Here is a 19,840-nt window from a genome sequence, read left to right as displayed (position 1 = left end):
CTAAATGTAGAAGACAGGTCATCTCATTCCTATGGGCTGGCATATGCTGAGTGAGTGGCACATTGCAGAGTATTAGATTAGGAAATCCTGGGGTAAAGCTAAATTACTTGTTATTTCAGTATTTAATACCTTAATTCAGTTACCCTCCCTACTTCAACCCAACAGACCTCAATTTCCACGAAGACAATTGCTTGCCATTTTATTTGCACATAAATAAGAACCCAACTTTTATTTTATTTTATTTTATTTTTAAATTTTTTTTTCTCAACGTTTATTTATTTTTGGGACAGAGAGAGACAGAGCATGAACGGGGGAGGGGCAGAGAGAGAGGGAGACACGGAATCAGAAACAGGCTCCAGGCTCTGAGCCATCAGCCCAGAGCCCGACGCGGGGCTCGAACTCACGGACCGCGAGATCGTGACCTGGCTGAAGTCGGACGCTTAACCGACTGCGCCACCCAGGCGCCCCAAGAACCCAACTTTTAAAATGAAGGTTTTTACAACTCTTTTCCTGATTTTTGTGTAAATGATTAGTAACTTTGGCTATGCAGTCATTGAATATCTTGCCACTTAATAGACCAAGATAACTAGGGTACATAAAGATTATGACAAGTTATTTTGCGGATAAGCCTTTATCTAGTTGTTGTGATAAATAATGAATGTCCTATAATTTGAAAGAAAAACATTAAATCTTCTGATCAAAGTGGCCTTCTTGCTATTGCTATGAGTTTAAGGGAAAAACCAGAAGGGTCATAGAATTGTTTGTTGTCAGAATTGTAGACTCCAGGAGTCTGTTTAGTACTCAGATCTACATTTGGCTATTGGTGTAAGTGAGGAAGAACCTGCTATGCTTTTTAATGCTTATATCATACTTGAGTAAATTTAACAGTTGTAGCCAGCCAATAGGAAAACATGCCTAAATTTTACAGCAGTTATCATCACACTTGAGGATCACCCATATCTTGCATTCTAGGAATTTTTATTTTTGTAGTTATAGCACTTCAGAGAAGGATCAGAGCCATTACCCTGATTACGCATTAGTGAATTGAAGTTTATGTCCCTCCTCAGAACTCATTCCAAAATACCTTGCTTCTAAATCCATACCAGCTAACATATTTTAGGTATTTGCCCTCTACCTTCTGGTTCCTCTCCTGACTGTAGCTGAATTATTTAGGAGAAGGAATTTCACATTGCTCTGAAAGCTGACAGCCATGATAGCAAATGTTGCTTTGATGGATACCATCACTACCCTCTGGTCCAAACATCCTTGAAAGTTTGGTTACATTGCAGAATCAGATCCCCTTCAGAAAGTTAGTGGAGTTGTTGTTGTTCCTGAAAGTTTCAGGGAGAAACTCTACTCCATCTTTCCTGTGTCCTCTCTGCATCTGATTTTATCTAATTAGATTTCTTAACATTAGATAGAGATGGAAAAAAGTCAGGTATACAAATAGCAATAGATGGCTATATGCCTGTTTTTAATTTCTTTGTGAGACTGCCTTAATTGTTCAACATATCCAGAAGAAAGAAAATTATTTTTATTTACATGTCAATGTACTAAATTGTTTCCATATCCAGTATACTAGAATGATTTCTGTTTGGTTTGGCTTATAGTGCTTTTGTTGTTGCTATTTTCCTAATTTTGAAGGGGCAATTTCCTTAGAAAGGATGTTCTTTCTGTAAACTTTTAGGAATAACAATTTCAGTGTGACCACTTTTAATAAGAACCTGAAGTTGCCTTAATCTAACTACAAGAGTTCTTCTTTATAAAATGCACTACTAGAATTCATCCTCTTTAAAAGAAAAAAAAGAGTTTGCACTGCCTTTTATTTGTGAGATTCACAGGTTTTCTCTTAATATTAAACACATTGCATATTTATAGGAAGGATAAAATGCATTATTAACATTTCTTTTGTATAATTATGATGGTGTCAATTTAATTAAAAGTATGTAGTTTTTACATGGTTTGTTTTTAGTAAAATTCACATGATTTTGAATTTTGATTTATATACTATCATGATTAAAAATAATTATTTTTGTTAGTATTGCCTAAAGCAAAGATATTTTTAGTCACCAACACTTTGTTTATTTTTAAGCTTTTTAAGAGAGGTTCTGTTTTAATATATAAAATGAACCCCTTTATTCAAGAAAGAGGAAAAATAAAAGCACCCCTTTGTTTCACACCATAGTTTCTGGTTGTAAGACATGGGTCAGATGCCTTGTTTGACAAAGAACAGTGAGTGTTTCTGTTGATAATTGACCATGAATGTATGGGTACCACCATTTCTGTCTTTACTAGACATAAATATTTATTTCTTTGAAAGAACCTTTATTTCCCCATGGACTGACACTAACTAGATAAAGGTTTTCCTCTCTCTCTTTCTTTTATTTTGTCTTTAAAGTTAGTTTTGAGGAACAAATTTAATAAGTGTTTTCATTATATATAATTTTCCATTATAAACTGTCTCCCTTTAGCACACAAATTATTACCCATTGCTGGGAATTAGTTCACTTAAATGAATCTTGCAGCTTCAAAGCACTGAAACTTTATCAAAAAAACAAAAGCATACAAATTTTGCATATACCCAATTTTTATTCCAATTTTCAGAGTATCTTCTTTTATTTTTAGATGAATCTGCGTTCTGTATTTACTGTAGAACAACAAAGGATTTTACAGCGTTATTACGAAAATGGAATGACAAATCAAAGTAAAAATTGCTTTCAGCTCATATTACAGTGTGCACAGGAGACTAAGCTGGACTTCAGTGTAGTCAGGGTAAGTATTGAGGTCTTAACTCTTGAATTTATAGCTTTTTATTGTAAGTGATAATTGCTTCATAGAGTGAAGTCATTAACTTTATAAACAGTTTCATTTTCCTGGTGTAAAAATACTACTTTTTTTTTTTAAAAAAATAGAAGTAATCATTTAGTATGTGTTTCTGTAAACACCTTGAGAACACTAAAACTTTTGCATTGTAAACATACCTCTAAAAAAATCCCAGTCCTTTGAACTAATGAATACATTTAAGATTACTTGGTTATCCTATGCCTGCTTTAAACCCAGAATTAATCTGGACATAACCCACCAAAATGGTATCAGTAAAACAGGCATCTACCAAGGCACTATTGTGTACCTAGCATATTTTCTTCGTGTACTTGAATTTTTTTCATCAGGCCCTTTTTTTTCACAGCTGAAAATGTCAGTACTTTAGCTTTATTAACTAGCTGTTAGCCCATAACAATAACAGTTGTGGTGGCGCAGTAGAGAAGGTTTGACATCAGGCATTTTTAATTTCAGCATTTTCGTCTTTTTAGGAAAACCTGGCCTTTTTAATGAATACCGCCCCCTTTTTTCTAAGTAAAATACATGCATTTTAATGGGTAACCTAATGCATAAGGAACAAGAAATCGCAGGGAGGAAATTTTCCTTTATCACAACCATAGTTATTCAGTTGTAAAAATCAGAGCCCCATGGATGGAACTGGAGAGTGTTATGCTAAGTGAAATAAGTCATACAGAGAAAGACAGATACCATATGTTTTCACTCTTATGTGGATCCTAAGAAACTTAACGGAAGACCATGGGGGAGGGGAAGGAAAAAAAAAGTTAGAGAGGGAGGGAGCCAAACCATAAGAGACTCTTAAAAACTGAGAATAAACTGAAGGTTGATGGGGGGTGGGAGGGAGTGGAAAGTGGGTGATGGGCATTGAAGAGGGCACCTGTTGGGATGAACACTGGGTGTTGTATGGAAACCAATTTGACAATAAATTTAATATTAAAAAATTATAATAAAATAAATACATACAAAATAAAATAAAATAAAATAAAGTAAAGTAAAATAAAATAAAATAAATCAGAGCCCCTAAACTTCTGTGAATGGCAATGAGAAGGTGATAGAGAGGAGACAAGAGATAAATCTAACAGAACTAGTCACAGATTCTATAGGTCCTTTCATGTTTGTCTGAATATGCTACAGACACTTAGGAATTCAAAGATACCTTAGGAATTCAAAGATTGGCAACTTTCCATTTCTTGTCATTCATTAAGCTAATTTGGCAAAGAAAAGGCACACCTGTTTTTAAGTCCATTTTTCTTTTGGAGGACCCTTCAAAAGACCCTAAAGATAAAAATCTCTTGGTAAGCAGAATTCTTTGGAAAATCTGTTTTTTAACGATTAGAAGATGTATTCACCTTTGAACTCCTAAATTATACGTTGGAAATATCACATGATAACTGTTTTTTATCTGATGAGATCAACCATCTTATTCCGATTTTTGTAAGAACTAGAAATAGTCCTATTGGTAGCTCTGAATTCCCTACTTGAATTTACAGCTTGATTTTCTTTATGATAGAACCCAGACTATTTAATGTTTTTTTGTACCAGATTTGGTAAAATTGTGTATAAAATGAGAGAAAGTATGTTTTTTTAATTAATTTTTTTTTAAATATTTATTTTTGAGAGAGAGACAGAGAGAGACAGAGAATGAGTGGGGGAGGGGCAGAGAAAGAGACCCAGACACAGAATCTGAAACAGGTTCTGGGGTCTGAGCTGTCAGCAGAGAGCACAACACAGGGCTGGAACTCAGGAACTATGAGATCATGACCTAGGCAGAAGTCTGACGCTTAACCAACTGAGCCACCGAGGCACCCTGAGAGAAAGTATGTTTTAAGGTCAAGGTTGTCCTTTTAGTAAATTCAAATCTTTATTTCCCTTTAGTAAACCTCAGAGAAAAATGTTTAATTGCCTTAGAAAGGATAAATGGGTAATATTTCAGATTGATGAAATTGCATTTTATAAGTATAAACTCATTTTTTTTTTCTTGGAGTAACTTTTTTCTTTTTTCCTTCTATTTTATCATTACTTTAAAGTGAAAAGCCTTCTCAAACAGCTGCTTTGTGGACTATGTTACCTTTCATATTTCCAATTTGTTATTGCAATCTTCCTCTAATAACTTATTTGATTGTACTTGTATATTGAGAGTGCTGAAATACAAAGATTTATATTTATGATCCAAATGGTATGGAATCTAAAACAATGAGAATGAGAGAAGTAAACTCCTAGATTGTAAGCTTACAAGTAAAATATTATTTAAGGAATTGTGTAAAACAGATTCTTTTTGTTCTAGAAGAGTGTAAATCATACAGAAATTCAGTCTTCCTAATCTAAATTCCAACACAATTTTGGTTGCTTTTTCCCATCTGAGGAGAAAGGAGTTGTTTATAGACTCATCATTCCATGACCTCCCCTGCCTTCAATATCTTACTCCAATATTCTACTTGAAAGAGACTTTTCTTTATTATTTTTAATATAGTATTTGTTGTGTTTTCCTCAAAAAAACCCTCAAATCCCATGGTACTAAGAACCTGATCCTAATGTAAAATGAACTTAAAAGATTAAGTCCATGCAAAAATAAATAGTAGAGTAATGGAACAGGGAAACCAAAGAAGGAGGTATGTAGAAAAAACAAACAAAAAAAAAAAACCTGTTTGGAGACCATGAATTTCAAAGAGAGAACTGAAAGAGAATTTTATGGACACCAAGAATTGATGACCTAATGTCTTTTTCTTTCTTTCTTTCTTTCTTTCTTTCTTTCTTTCTTTCTTTCTTTCTTTCTTTTCTTTCTTCTTTCTTTCTTTTTCTTTCTTTCTTTTTCTTTCTTTCTTTCTTTCTTTCTTTCTTTCTTTCTTTCTTTCTTTCTTTCACCTTCCTTCCTTCCTTCCTTTCTTTCTTTCATTCTTTCTTTCATTCTTTTTTTCTTTCTGTAGTATTGTTTTGTTAGTTTTCCCAAATTCTTATCATATCAGTTTTGTTTGATCCATTATTTTCTGTTTCTCCAATGAGTCATTTTGAATGAGAATAATTTATAGCCTATAAGCATTGGTAAATTTTGTATCCTGTAAATGAATAACTTTAAGTAAAATTTAATTTAGTTATTGGGAATGCTCAGGCAATAAATTTGTTTTCCGAATTTTAAAAATATTTCTTAGGTATATACTTTCCTACTTTAACTTCAATGGAAAATACTGAAAATATGAAACCTTACTTTTGACCCAGAGTTTCATTATGGAAATGAATTATTGTACTGTGGTATAAAATAATACTGCTCACTACATGGTAAGCTATATGGGGTGATTTTCTTCTTCACTAAAGTACCCCAAAGCATTTAATTATTTCTCACATTAATTCTGTTATGTTCTTCCTTTCTTATTTTTGGTGAGTAAAATTTCATGGGCATTCTTAGTTTTGGTGCCATCAAGTTGCCTCTAATTGCAATCTCTATACCAATGTTCTGCCTACTTTTTTTATTTCTAATTTGCTATAGAGTAGAATACTATATTTGGTGAAATCATGTATAAAATAGGAGAAAGTGTGTTTTAAGGGCAAGGGTTGTGCTTTTAGTAAGGTACATGTATCTTGTGATATCTATGTTGGCTGTGTTCTTGACAAGTGAGTTTGTTAGCTAGCTAATCTTCATATGCACATGATATTCTACTACATTTTACTGTTTTGAGGGGTTCATAATATAAGTATCTAATAAACTCTATAAGCAACTGTATATGGTATATGTACATATTTCTATGTATAATATATATAATGAACAGTAAAACTATTAAAATAAGCCATAAATTTGCAATACACTAAGATCATTCTTAAACTTCCTGTATTAAGGTATTTATAGTAATGAGAACATTTATTTGTTTTCTTAGAAATATTGCCCAGAGCTGCTTTCCGGATGTAATAGTTCTTGAATTCAAATTTTACAAATTCACTATGCTTTCCCACTGAAAGACTTAAAATGTAATTCTTATAAATTTTTGTAAAAATTATGAAAAAATGCATTATTCTTCATATGCACATTTTTCATACTTAAAAAGCCATAACACAGTAACTTATTTTTAATATTTGTAAAATTCACCTTTTTGAACCATACACTGAAATTATATTTATCCAAAAATATTTCTATTTAAATATTTCTTTTGAGTATATACTTTAAATCCCTTCATTTTTCTACTCTATTCTTTAAATCCTTTTCATTCCCCTTTGATATTTATATTTATTTGTCATTTTGCTTGTAGTTTACACCTCTGTTATTCAGTAAAACTAAATCATAGTGAGTTTAAAATTCCGACAGCCTCATGTGAAGCAAAGTAGAGCATCTACATCTCTGGAATATTTTCTTGTTAGAAAAATACTAATTATAAAAGTAAAATGGCCAAGAAAGATGAAAATTTCGGGAGTTTCTTGCCATAGTGGAAGGAGAATGTGCTTTGAGGTCAAGTGAAATTTATTTTGAATCCTTGCTCTGCCACTTGCTGACAGGATATCCTTCTATAAGCTACCTAATATTTCTGAACATCAGTGTTTGTATTTATACAATTAGGAAAATAATCAAAGAAGCCAATAAAAATGTAAACACATAGTGAGGATCCAATACATGTTAGCTTTTATTTACGGTATTCTAGGGGTGCCTGGGTGGTTCAGTTGGTTAAGCGTCCGACTCTTGGTTTCAACTTCGGTCATGCTCTCACTGTTCCTGAGTTCAAGCCCCATGTCAGGCTTGGCACCGACAGTATGGAGCCTGTTTGGGATTTCTCTCTCCCTCTCTCTCTGCTCCCTCCCCTGGCTTGCTCTTTCTCAAAAAATAAACAAAAAATTTAAAAAAAGTTATTTATAGTATTATAGAAACTTTAATGTAGATTGTATAAACATTAAAAACTGAGTAATTTTTGTGGTCTTCAAAAACAAATCACCTAAAAGTTAACCAAATATACCCTGCACCATGTTTGTGCAAGGCTAGTTGATTTAATGTTTTCACTTACTTATTTTTTCTTTAATTCATAATAGATTAATGTGTTTTGGTAGTTTATAGTATGGTATGTATTTTGAAATAATTATAAAGTTTGCTGATCACATTAGGGAATGTAATATTTCTTATTACATATTTCTTATTGCATAATCATAATTCAGTATAATACTAGATTGTTACAACAAATCAGTTATATAAAAGTGCATATTTTGTAATCAAATACTAAATGCCAACCTCTTATATTATTTTTATTAATGATATTTTTTTCGTTTATAAAAATAATATACACTCACTATATAAAGTTTGGTATGTGGGGCGCCTGAGTGGCTCTGTCGGTTGAGCGTCCGACTATGGCTCAGGTCATGATCTCATGGTTGGTGGGTTCGAGCCCCGCATCGGGCTCTGTGCTGACAGCTCAGAGCCTGAAGCCTGCTTCGGATTCTGTGTCTCCCTCTCTCTCTACCCACCCCCCTGCTCATGCTCTGTCTCTGTCTCAAAAATAAATAAACATTAAAAAAATTTTATTTGGTATGTAAAGTATAAAGAGGAAAATAACTACCATGAATTAATGACAAAGTGAGAAAAATATTTGCAACTTGTGACAAAGTGTTGCTGTTTCTAGTAGAAAATTGCTTTTATTTTTTTATTTATTAATATAATTTATTGTCAGATTGGTTTCCATACAACACCCAGTGCTCATCCCAACATCCCTCCTTCCTGCCCATCACCCATTTTCCCCTCTCCTCCACCCCCATCTACCCTTAGTTTGTTCTCAGTCCTTAAGAGTCTCTTGTGGTTTGCCTCCCTCCCTCTCTGTAACTTTTTTTTCCCCTTCCCCAACCCCATGATCTTCTGTTAAGTTTCTCAAGATACACATATGTGTGAAAACATATGGCATCTGTCTTTCTCTGCCTGGCTTATTTCACTCAGCATAACACCCTCCAGTTCCATCCATGTTGCTGCAAGTGGCCAGATTTCATTCTTTCTCATTGCCAAGCAGTATTCCATTGTATCAATTTAAAAAGACAAATATCCCAATATAAAAATGAGTAAAGTTAATGGGTAAGTGATTTTATTAATGTGATACAGTAACCATAGAAATTCAAATGAAAATAGCAATTATATACCTTATATTAACTCCTAGGCTAGTAAAGACTACAAAAAGATAATGTAAAATGTTGATAAGGTTGTGGGGAAACCGGAACTCTTGGACAGTACTTTGAAAATATCAAAAAATCAAACACTTTCCCTTCTAGGATAGCATTGTAATGGACCAATAGCACAAAGATGCATATACAATGACATGTACTTTATTATGATTTATAATAGTGAATATTTCTAAAAATAACCCAGTAATATCTAGCAATATTAAATTAACCAAGTTGTGATATAGTCATATAACATTGTTAAACATGAAGATTACAAGTATATATTTGTTTAATAATATTATGAGCATTTTCCAATGTCATTAAATACCCTATCTTTAGTATCCTTCCAGTGTCTCACTATTATAAATAAATATATGATGGACATAATTCCATATAACTTTGTATATGATTGTTTTTAGGATAAATTCCCAGAAATGTATTTCCTACAAAAGAGATGTAAACATTTTTAGGGTTCTTGCTACAGGTTAATTGAATGGGTTTTGAGGACAGAAGCAGTAATATAATTCTATTATCAAAGTTCTTAGATAGTTATTGAGTGCAAGTTCTTGAACATGTCTGACCATATACTTTATTTATTTTTTTACTTTTTTGACCTTATACTTCAGTTACTTTTTCTTTTATTGTATATTTTTGTTTGAAAAATTTATAGGCTTTAGTTCTATGACAATGAGAACACAATTTATCACATTGAAAGTTTTTTTTTCTTTTTTTGTTAAAAACATTTCTATAATATCATTTTTTATCCTTACAGACGTGGGTTGGCAATAAGAGAAGAAAAATGAGTAGTAAGAATTCTGAATCAGGAGCAACAACAGGAACTCTTCCCAGTACCTCTTTGACAGCTCCGGACATTACAGTCAGAAATGTAGTTAACATCACTCGACCATCAAGCCAACAGTCTTCTTGGACATCTGCCAATAATGATGACATTGTAACTGATGCATACAGTCCAGCAAGTTCATCAAGTAGGCAAGGGACAACCAAACATTCAGATACAAAAATTACAGAAGCACATAAAATTCCTATTCAGAAAATTGCCAGTAAAAATGATACTGAGTTTCAGTTGCACATTCCTGTTCAAAGACAAGTAGCACACTGTAAAAATGCTTCTCTGCTCTTAGGTGAAAAAACAATTATCTTGTCAAGACAGACAAGTGTGCTAAATGCTGGAAATTCAGTATACAGTCACACAAAGAAAAACTATGGAAGCTCTTCAATGCAGGCCTCTGAGATGATGGTACCTCAAAAGCCATCTATGTGCCACCGACCTTGCAAAATTGAACCAGTTGGAATTCAGAGGTCATATAAGCCTGAACACATGAGTCTAGCATCACAAAACTTATGTGGGCAAAAGCCACCTATTAGAGACCCTTACTGTAGAACGCAAAACTTGGAAATCCGTGAAGTATTTTCATTGGCTGTTAGTGATTACCCCCAGAGAATTCTGGGAGGAAATGCCCCACAGAAGCCTAGTTCAGCAGAAGGAACTTGTTTGTCCATTGCAATGGAGACTGGAGATGCTGATGATGAGTATGCCAAAGAAGAAGAGTTGGCATTGATGGGAGCACAGATACCAAGCTACTCAAGATTTTATGAAAGTGGCAGATCCCTTGGATCAGAGAACCAAAGTACAGTACTTCCTGGACCAGGAAGAAATATGCCAAATTCACAAATGGTGAATATTAGAGACTTGGCAGACAATGTACTCTATCAAAGCAGAGACTACCATTTGACACCACGGACCTCATTGCATTCAGTAGCTACTACGATGTACAGTAATACAAATCCATCACGGAGTAATTTTTCTTCACATTTCGCATCATCAAACCAATTGAAGTTATCACAAAACCAAAACAATTACCAGGTAATGTATACATTCATTTTATAAAATTTTTAAAAAGCTTTTTTTGGTGTAAAAAGCTGTGTTTGATATCCAGTTAAACATGAAACCTGGGTCACTTAACTCATACTGTGTTTTTTTTTTTTTTTTTTTTTGTTTCTTTGTTTTATTTATTTATTTTTTTTTAATTTTTTTTTCAACGTTTATTCATTTTTGGGACAGAGAGAGACAGAGCATGAACGGGGGAGGGGCAGAGAGAGAGGGAGACACAGAATCGGAAACAGGCTCCAGGCTCCGAGCCATCAGCCCAGAGCCTGATGCGGGGCTCGAACTCACGGACCGCAAGATCGTGACCTGGCTGAAGTCGGACGCTCAACCGACTGCGCCACCCAGGCGCCCCATCTTTGTTTTATTTTTTTAATGTTCATTTAATTTTGAGAGACAGAGACAGAGCAAGAGTGGGGGAGTAGCAGAGAAAGGGAGAAACAGAATCCAAATCAGGCTCCAGGTTCTTAACTGTCAGCGAATAGCCCAATGTGGGGCTTGAAAACACAAACTGCAAGATCATGACCTGAGCAAGTCCGCTGCTTAACTGACTGAGCCACCCAGGTGCCCCATCACTTAACTCACACTTTGAAGTAATTTGAGATTTTTTGCTTCAAATTGGTAGTTTGAGGTCAACTATTTGCCGAATGTTATGCTGTCTTTGTCATGTTTAAATTGCTTAGTTTTTTTTCCCATGGAATATAATCATGGAAGCTTTCTCCTGACATTTAAAATGATTTTGTTCAGGAATTATTAGTCTTATGGGAAGCATGGCATTTCCCATTACTAAAATAAGACTAACTTGACTAGGTTCATCCACTTGAACATAGATTATTCCTGTGATGGTTTTTACTTGCAGTTTTGGAAGCTGTCAATAGATGAGTGGTGGTTTCCATGCATAACTGGCAAAGCAAGTCAATCATTTCCCCAAGAGATGATGGCTGAGAAGTCACAGTATGCAGTAACTCAGCCAACTACTTTTTCTAAAAGTAAATACTTTATTAAATCATCAAGTGGAATATTGATCAAGTTTTAAAAATGTTTATAAAGAAGAGACATTCAGATTTAAATGTAAAGCAACTTCAAACCTGTGTAAAAATAGGTGTTATTTCTACACTGCTTCACATATTCAGTTGTTTAGATATGCTTCAAATAATCTCAAAAGAGAGGTGAAAGCCCACCTCAGAACATCTCTTAAGACCAAGATTTCTCTGAAAAACATGTTTCTGTGAATTTGAATAGCAGGACATGGATGTTTGCTATTTTTCCTTGCTAATAGCTAGACACTTTGATTTTTTCAACCACAGTATTTAAGTATAATCTGGACTTAAGGGGCATCTGGGTGGCTCAGTTGGTTAAGCCTCTGATCTCAGCTCAGGTCATGATCTCGAAGTTTGTGGGTTTGGCCCTACCTTGGGCTTTCTGCTGTCAGCACAGAGCCTGCTTTGGATCCTCTGTCTCCCTCTCTCTCTGCCCCTCTCCCATTTGTGTTCTTTCTTTCTCTCTCTCTCTGTCAAAAATAAATAATACAAAAAAATTAAAAAATCTGGACTTAACGTGCTTCCAGGCTATTCTCAACCAATATAAGGAACCAAATTCTCTTAACTCCCTCCATCTTATAGCTCCCTGCTTCAAAATGAAAAGCAGTAACAGAGTATAGGCAGAATCTCTCTGGCACCTAGCCCTAACAGAAGAGGACTCTGTCATCATCATTAGTATTCATTTACTATTGAGAATCTACACATTTTTCTGTGTTGTTCTTTCCTAAAACATGCTTAAAGTAACAATGAATCATACTATTAAGATCCTCACACAAACCAGTTTTAATTTACCTTCTCTTTTGTACTTCTTTACCCCATTAGTGTTGTTCTTAATAATAGCCATAACAATAACATTTACCATCTGTTGAGTGTCTTCCACATACCAGACATCATCAGTCACCTTATATACCTGATCTCATTGAATCTTCTGGACATATAGGCCACTCTGAACATATAGGTAATTTATATATATTTTGGTAACTTGCCCAGGATCACACAGCTAGTATGTACATGACAGAACCAGGATCCCAAGTAAGAAATATATAATGTGGTTATTTTTTTTTTCTGTTTTACCACACAGCCTAATGATTTCAACTGTGTAGAGTATTTGGAAGCCTGAAAGTGCAGTTTAATTTTTATTTTTTCATAAGCCAACAACTTCCTTAAAAATAAGTTAACCTATGTTTTACCTTAAACTTTTTTAATGTTTGTTTATTTTTGAGAGAGAGAGAGAAAGAGAGAGTGTGAGTGGGGGAGGGTCAGAGAGAGAAGGAGACACAGAATCTGAAGCAGGCTCCAGGCTCCAAGCTGTCAGCACAGAGCCTGATGCGGGGCTCAAACTCACAGACCACAAGATCATGACCTGAACCGAAGTTGGACACTTAACTGACTGAGCCACCCAGGTGCCCCATATGTTTTACCTATTTTACAATCTATATATTTTTTTCCTGACAGAACACTTAAAATTAAATTTTTTTTATATAAAAGAACCTCTTAAAAGGAAAAATCTTAGCAACTTTTTGGAATAGTAATCTCTTTAAAGAAAGGCAGTCTGACAACAATGAAGAGCATCGGCTTAGAGCCTGATAGGCCTGGATTCAAATCTAGGTTCTGCCACTTTCTACTTGGGAGGACTCAGGCAAGTGGCATAACTTCTCTGTTTAACAGTTTCCTCATTTATATAATGTGGTTAGTAACATCTGTTTCACAGGAAAGCTGTGACGTGATTATGTCACAATCAGTGCAAAGCTACTTTTACATTCCCTGGCACATAAACTATCTTATACATATGACATTGTAGTTGGAAAATTATTGAAACTCTGGTAGCCCAGGTCTCCTTTATATTCAAATAAAATATTTCAAAAGCCCACAATTATCACAGGGTAGTTGAAGAATAAATACCTGCAGTGCTGACTGAAAGAAGACTGAAGATTACCCATCAACTTTACCATAATGTGTGTACACTTATTAATATTATACCACACTTCCTCCAACTTGACCTTAGATTGTATGGGAAAGCGTGTTTGCAGAGAACCTTGGGGCATTGTTTTGCCCCTCCTTTCTCTTAATTAGTTGAGATTTGGGGAAATCAAAGCAGCCTGGGGAAGTGTAGTCCATGAAAATGTCTTAGTCCATTTGGGCTTCTATAACAAACATACGATTGACTGGGAGGACTAAACAACAAACATTTATTTCTCACAGTTTTGGTGGCTAGGAAGCCCAAGATCAAGGTGCTGACAAAGGGCTGGTATCTGGTAAAGGGCTGCTTTTTAATTGATAAATGACTGTCTTCTCACTGTGTCCACATATGGAAGAAGGGGCAAGGGAGCTCTCTAGGTTCTCTATTATAAGGACATTAATCCCATTTATGAAGGCTCAATTCTCATGACCTAATCACCTCTCAAAAGCCCATCCTCCAAACACCATCACACTGGTGATTAGGTCAACATATTAATTCAACTATGACACAAGCATTCAGTCCATGGTAGTTATTCTCTAAAATTTAGAAGAAGTTCTATTACCAAGATATATTACTGTTAGGTGAGGACTTAGAAAAATACAATCTATGGCCATATTGGCAACTTCCTAGCTGTGAAACTATAAGCAAGCAATTCTCATTAGTTTCTGACTTTAGGACTGTATAACAAAGATATCTGCCTCTTCTTCCTGTTACACCAGGTATCTTCAAGCTGAGGTCTTCCTGCAAGAAGGTCTAGTTCCAAGCTATCTAGGTGAATGAGAGCAAATTGAGGGAATCCTAGAGGATGCTGAAAAGTTGAAATCGGATCTGTTTTGGAACCTTTTGGGAATGCCATATTAAGATTTGAAGTGGTAGTAAGGAAACTGTCAGGGGGTGCCTATATCAGGATACTATAGTTCCTTTTTTTTTCTTTAGAGGACAATTTATTTCATTTTATGTAAACCTTATTTTTTGATAGTTTCAAGTTTTTTTTTTTTTTTTAGATTTTTTTTTCAACGTTTTATTTTATTTTTGGGACAGAGAGAGACAGAGAATGAACGGGGGAGGGGCAGAGAGAGAGGGAGACAAAGAATCAGAAACAGGCTCCAGGCTCCGAGCCATCAGCCCAGAGCCCGACGCGGGGCTCGAACTCATGGACCGCGAGATCGTGACCTGGCTGAAGTTGGACGCTTAACCGACTGCGCCACCCAGGCGCCCCAGATAGTTTCAAGTTTTTATTTAATTTTATTTTTTAAATTTACATCCAAATTAGTTAGCATACAGTACATCATTAGGGAAATACAAATAAAAACCACAATGAGATACCACCTTACTCCTGCCAGAATGGCTAACATTAACAACTCAGGTAACAACAGATGTTGGCGAGGATGCGGAGAAAGAGGATCTCTTTTGCACTGCTGGTGGGAATGCAAGCTGGTGCATCCACTCTGGAATACAGTATGGAGGGTCCTCAAAAAATTAAAAATATAACTACCCTATGACCCAGCAATTGCACTACTTGGTATGTATCCATGGGATACAGGTATGCTGTTTTGAAGGGACACATGCACCCCAATGTTTATAGCAGCACTATCGACGATAGTCATTTTTTTAACTTCCAGTTAACATACAGCATAATATTAGTTTCAGCTGTAGAACTTACTGATTGATCATTTATATACAACACCCAATAACCACCACCACATGTGCCCTCCTCAATACCCATTGGCAACTTAACCCATTCCCCCACCAACCTCCACTGCAGCAACCCTAAGTTTATTCTCTATAGTTAAGAAACTATTTTATGGTTTCCTTCACTCCTTTTTCCCCCATGTTGATTTGTTTTTTTTTCTTAAATTCCACATGAGTGAAATCATATGCTATTATTTGTCTTTCACTGACTAACTTATTTCCCTTAGCATAATGTTCTCTAGCTCCATCCATGTCATTGCAAATGGCAATATTTCATTCTTTTTTATAGTTGAGGAATATTCCCTTGTATGTATATACCACACCTTCTTTATCCATTCATTAGTCAATGGACATTTGGGCTTTATCCATAATTTGGCTACTGTTGATAATGCTGCTATAAATAATGGGGTAAATGTACCCCTTCAAATCCATATTTTTGTATCCTTTGGGTAAATATCTGATAGTGCAATTGCTGGATATTAGAGTAATTCTATTTTTAACTTTTTGAGTAACTCCCATACTGCTTTCCAGACTTCCTGCATCAGTTTGCATGGCCACCAGCAGTGTAAGAGGGTTCCCCTTTCTCCACATCCTTGCCAACACCTGTTGTTTCCTAAGTTGTTAATTTTAGCCATTCTGACAAGTGTGAGAAGGTATCTCCTTGTAGTTTTGCTTTCTATTTCTCTGATGATGAGTGATCATGTGTCTGTTGGCCATATGGATGACTTCTTTGAAAAGAAAAGTCTATTCATGTCTTCTGTCAATTGTTGACTGGATTAAATGTTTTTGGTTGTTCATTTTTATATATTCTTTATATATTTTGGTTACTAACCCTTTATCAGACGTGTCATTTGCAAATATCTTCTCCAATTCTGTAGGTTGCCTTTTAATTTTGCTGATTGTTTCCTTAGCTGTGCAGAAGCTTCTTGTCCTAATGAAATCTCAATAGTTCATGTTTGCTTTTGTTTCCCTTGACTCAGGAGATGTATCTAGTAAGAGGTTGCTATTGCTGATGGGAAAGAAGTTACTGCTTGTGTTCTCCTCTAGGATTTTGATGGTTTCCTGTCTCACATTTAGGTCTTTCATCTATTTTGAATTTATTATTGTGTACAGTGTAAGAAAGTGGTCCAGTTTCATTCTTTTGCATGTTGCTGACAAGTTTTCCCAACACCATTTGTTGAAGAGAATGTCTTTTTTTCATTGGATATTCTTTCCTGCTTTGTTGAATATTAATTGACCATTTAGCTGTGGGTTCATTTTGGGTTTTCTATTCTGTTCTATTGATCTAGATGTCTGTTTTTGTGCCATTACCATAGTGTCTTGATCACTACAGCTTTGTAATACAAATTGATCCTGGCATTGTCATGATTTTAGCTTTGCTTTTCTTTTTCAAGTTTACTTTAGCTATTTGAAATCTTTTTTAGTTCCATACAAATTTTAGGATTGTTTGTTATAGCTCTGTGAAAAATGCTAGTGTTATTTTGGTAGGGATTATATTATGTGTGTAGATTGCTTTGGGTAGTGTAGACATTTTCATAGCATTTGTTCTTCCAATCCATGAGCATGGAATCCTTTTCCATTTCTTTGTGTCATCTTCAGTTTCTTTCTGGATTGTTTTATACTTTCCAGAGTACAGATGTTTTAACTATTGAGGTAGGCTTATTCCTAGGTATCTTTTGTTTTGGGTGCAGTCGTAAATAGGATCAATTCCCGAGTTTGTATTTCTGCTGCTTCATTATTGATATATAGAAATGCAACAGATTTCTATATGTTGATTTTGTATCCTATGACATGACTGAATTCATGTGTCATTTCTAGCAAATTTTTGGTGGGGTCTTTTACATTTTCTATATAGAGTATCATGTCATATCCGAGTAGTTAAGTTTAACTTCCTCCTTTCCAATTGGATGCCTTTTATTTCTTGTTGTCTGTTTGTTGTGGCTAGGACTTCCAGTATTATGTTACATAACAGTCGTGCAAGTGGGCATCCCTGTCTTGTTCCCTACTTTAGAGGAAAAGCTCTCAGTTTCTCCTCCATTGAGGATGATATTATCTGTGTGTTTGTGGTATATGACATTTATTACATTATGTTCTCTCTAAGCCTACTTTGTTGAGATTTTTTAATCATAAACGGATACTGTATTTTGTCAAATGCTTTTTCTGCATCTATTGAGATGATCATATGCTGCTTATACTTTCTGTTCTTTATGTGGTGTATCATGTTGATTGATTTGTGAATATTGAGCCACCCTTTAAGCGGAGCAATAAGTCCCACTAGATTGTGGTTTATTATTTTTTAAATGGATTGTTCTATTTGGTTTGCTAGTATTTTATTGAGAATTTTTGCATACATGTTGATCAGGGATATTGGCCTGTTCTTCTCTTTTTTAGTGGAGTCTTTATATATTTTTGTTATCAAGGTAATGCTGGCCTTATAGAATGAATTTTGAATTTTTCCTTCAATTCCTAGGCATTTTTTGGAATAATTTGAGAAGAATAGTTAAGTCTTCTTTAGATGTTTGGTAGAGTTCGCCTGTGATAGCTATTTGGCCCTGTACTTTTGTTTGTTGGGACATTTGGAGTTACTGATTCAATTTCTTTGCTGGTTATCAGTCTATTCAAATTTTCTATTTCTTCCTGTTTCAGTTTTGTAGTTCATATGTTTCTAGGAATTTATCTATTTCTTCCATGTTTTGCAATATGTTTGCATATAGTTTTTCATAATACTCTCTTATAATTGTTTACATTTCTGTGGTGTTGGTTATTTCTCCTTTCTCATCAGTGAATTTATTTTTTTTAGTCTTTTCTCATTTCCTTTTGATAAGTCTGGCTAGAGGTTTATCAATTTTATTAACTTTTTGAAAGAACCAGCACCTGGTTTTATTGATCTATTCTTTTGTTTGTTTGTTTTTGTAAAATTTATTTCTGCTCTAATCATTATTATTTCCCTCTTTTTCCACCTGTAGACATTGTTCGCTATACTTTTTCTAGCTCTTCTAGGTGTAAGATTAGGTTGTTTATTTGAGATTTTTCTTGCTTCTTGAGGTAGGCCTGTATTGCTATATACTTCCCACTGAGGACCACTTTTACTTTATCCCAAAGGTTTTTGACCTTTGTGTTTTCATTTTCATTTGTTTACACTGTTGGTGGGAACACAAACTGGTGCAGCCACTCTGGAAAACAGTATGGAGGTTCCTAAAAAAGTTAAACATAGAACTACCTTATCATCCAGGTATTGCACTTCTACCCAATTCAGTGATACATGCACCCCAATGTTTATAGCAGCATTATCAACCATAACCAAATTATGGAAAGAGCCCAAATGTCCATTGTATGATGAATGGATAAAGAAGTGATATGTATATATACAGTGAAATATTAGCCTTAAATAAAGAATGAAATTTTTCCATTTTTACCTACTTGGATGGAACTAGAGAGTATTATGCTGAGCGAAATAAATCAGTCAGAGAAAGACAAATACCATGTGATTTCACTGGTATGTGGAATTTAAGAAACAAAACAAACAGTAATAGGGGGGAAAAAGGAGAGACCATACCTAGAAACAGACTCTTAACTATAGAGAGCAAACTGATGATTACCAGATGGGAGATGGGTGGGGATTGGGTTAAATAGGTGATGGGGATTAAGGAGGGCACTTGTGATGAGCCCTGGGTGTTTATGTAAGTGTTGAATCACTAAGTTGTACACTTGAAACTAATATTATACTGTGTGTTAACTAACTGGATTTTTAATAAAAACTTAAATATAAAGTCCACAACTATTAATGTGTTTATGTTTATGTTTATTTTGTCTTTTAGTTCTTTTAGTTTTTACTTTATATATTTAGGTCCTCTGATGTTGGATACATAAACATTTAGAATTGTTATATTGTCTTGATGGATTTGACCCCCTTATCATTGTATAATGTCCTTCTTTGTCTCTTTTTCACCTGTTTAGATTAGTTTAATTTGTCTGATATAAGTATAGAGATTTCTGCTTTGTTTTACAATGTGCTTGAAATATTTTTCTGTGTCTTCATATACAGTCTTTGCATGTCTTTAAGCCTAAAGCGAATGTCTTGTAGGCAGCATAATATTGGCTCATGTTTTTTTTTTTTTCCCATTCATTCTGGTAATCTGTTTCTTTTACATTTACTTCTCCCATCAAGTTTTAGGTTATAGATGCTGTAGTTTACATGATTTTTATATTGTGTAACCAATCACAAGTTTTGGCACTTATAGTTATTTTTTACTTTGTTCTTTTAACTTTTAAAGTATAGGTGTAAGCAAG

At 34.6% G+C, this 19,840-nt stretch overlaps 1 protein-coding gene across 2 annotated transcripts in view; it reads left to right on the top strand.

The window, feature by feature from the left end:
* Window positions 1–19,840, top strand: part of HDX (highly divergent homeobox) — a 189,521-nt gene that overhangs the window by 31,266 nt on the left and 138,415 nt on the right. For both annotated transcript variants that reach the window (XM_045471098.1, XM_045471099.1), the window contains exons 2-3: window positions 2,626–2,772; window positions 9,725–10,837. In XM_045471098.1, coding sequence (XP_045327054.1) covers window positions 2,626–2,772; window positions 9,725–10,837 — 1,260 coding nt within the window. The remainder of the gene's footprint in view (window positions 1–2,625; window positions 2,773–9,724; window positions 10,838–19,840) is intronic.

Source organism: Leopardus geoffroyi, chromosome X (assembly GCF_018350155.1).
Source record: "Leopardus geoffroyi isolate Oge1 chromosome X, O.geoffroyi_Oge1_pat1.0, whole genome shotgun sequence".
NCBI classification, from domain to species: Eukaryota; Metazoa; Chordata; class Mammalia; order Carnivora; family Felidae; genus Leopardus; species Leopardus geoffroyi.
This window is presented reverse-complemented; position numbering and strand designations above follow the sequence as displayed.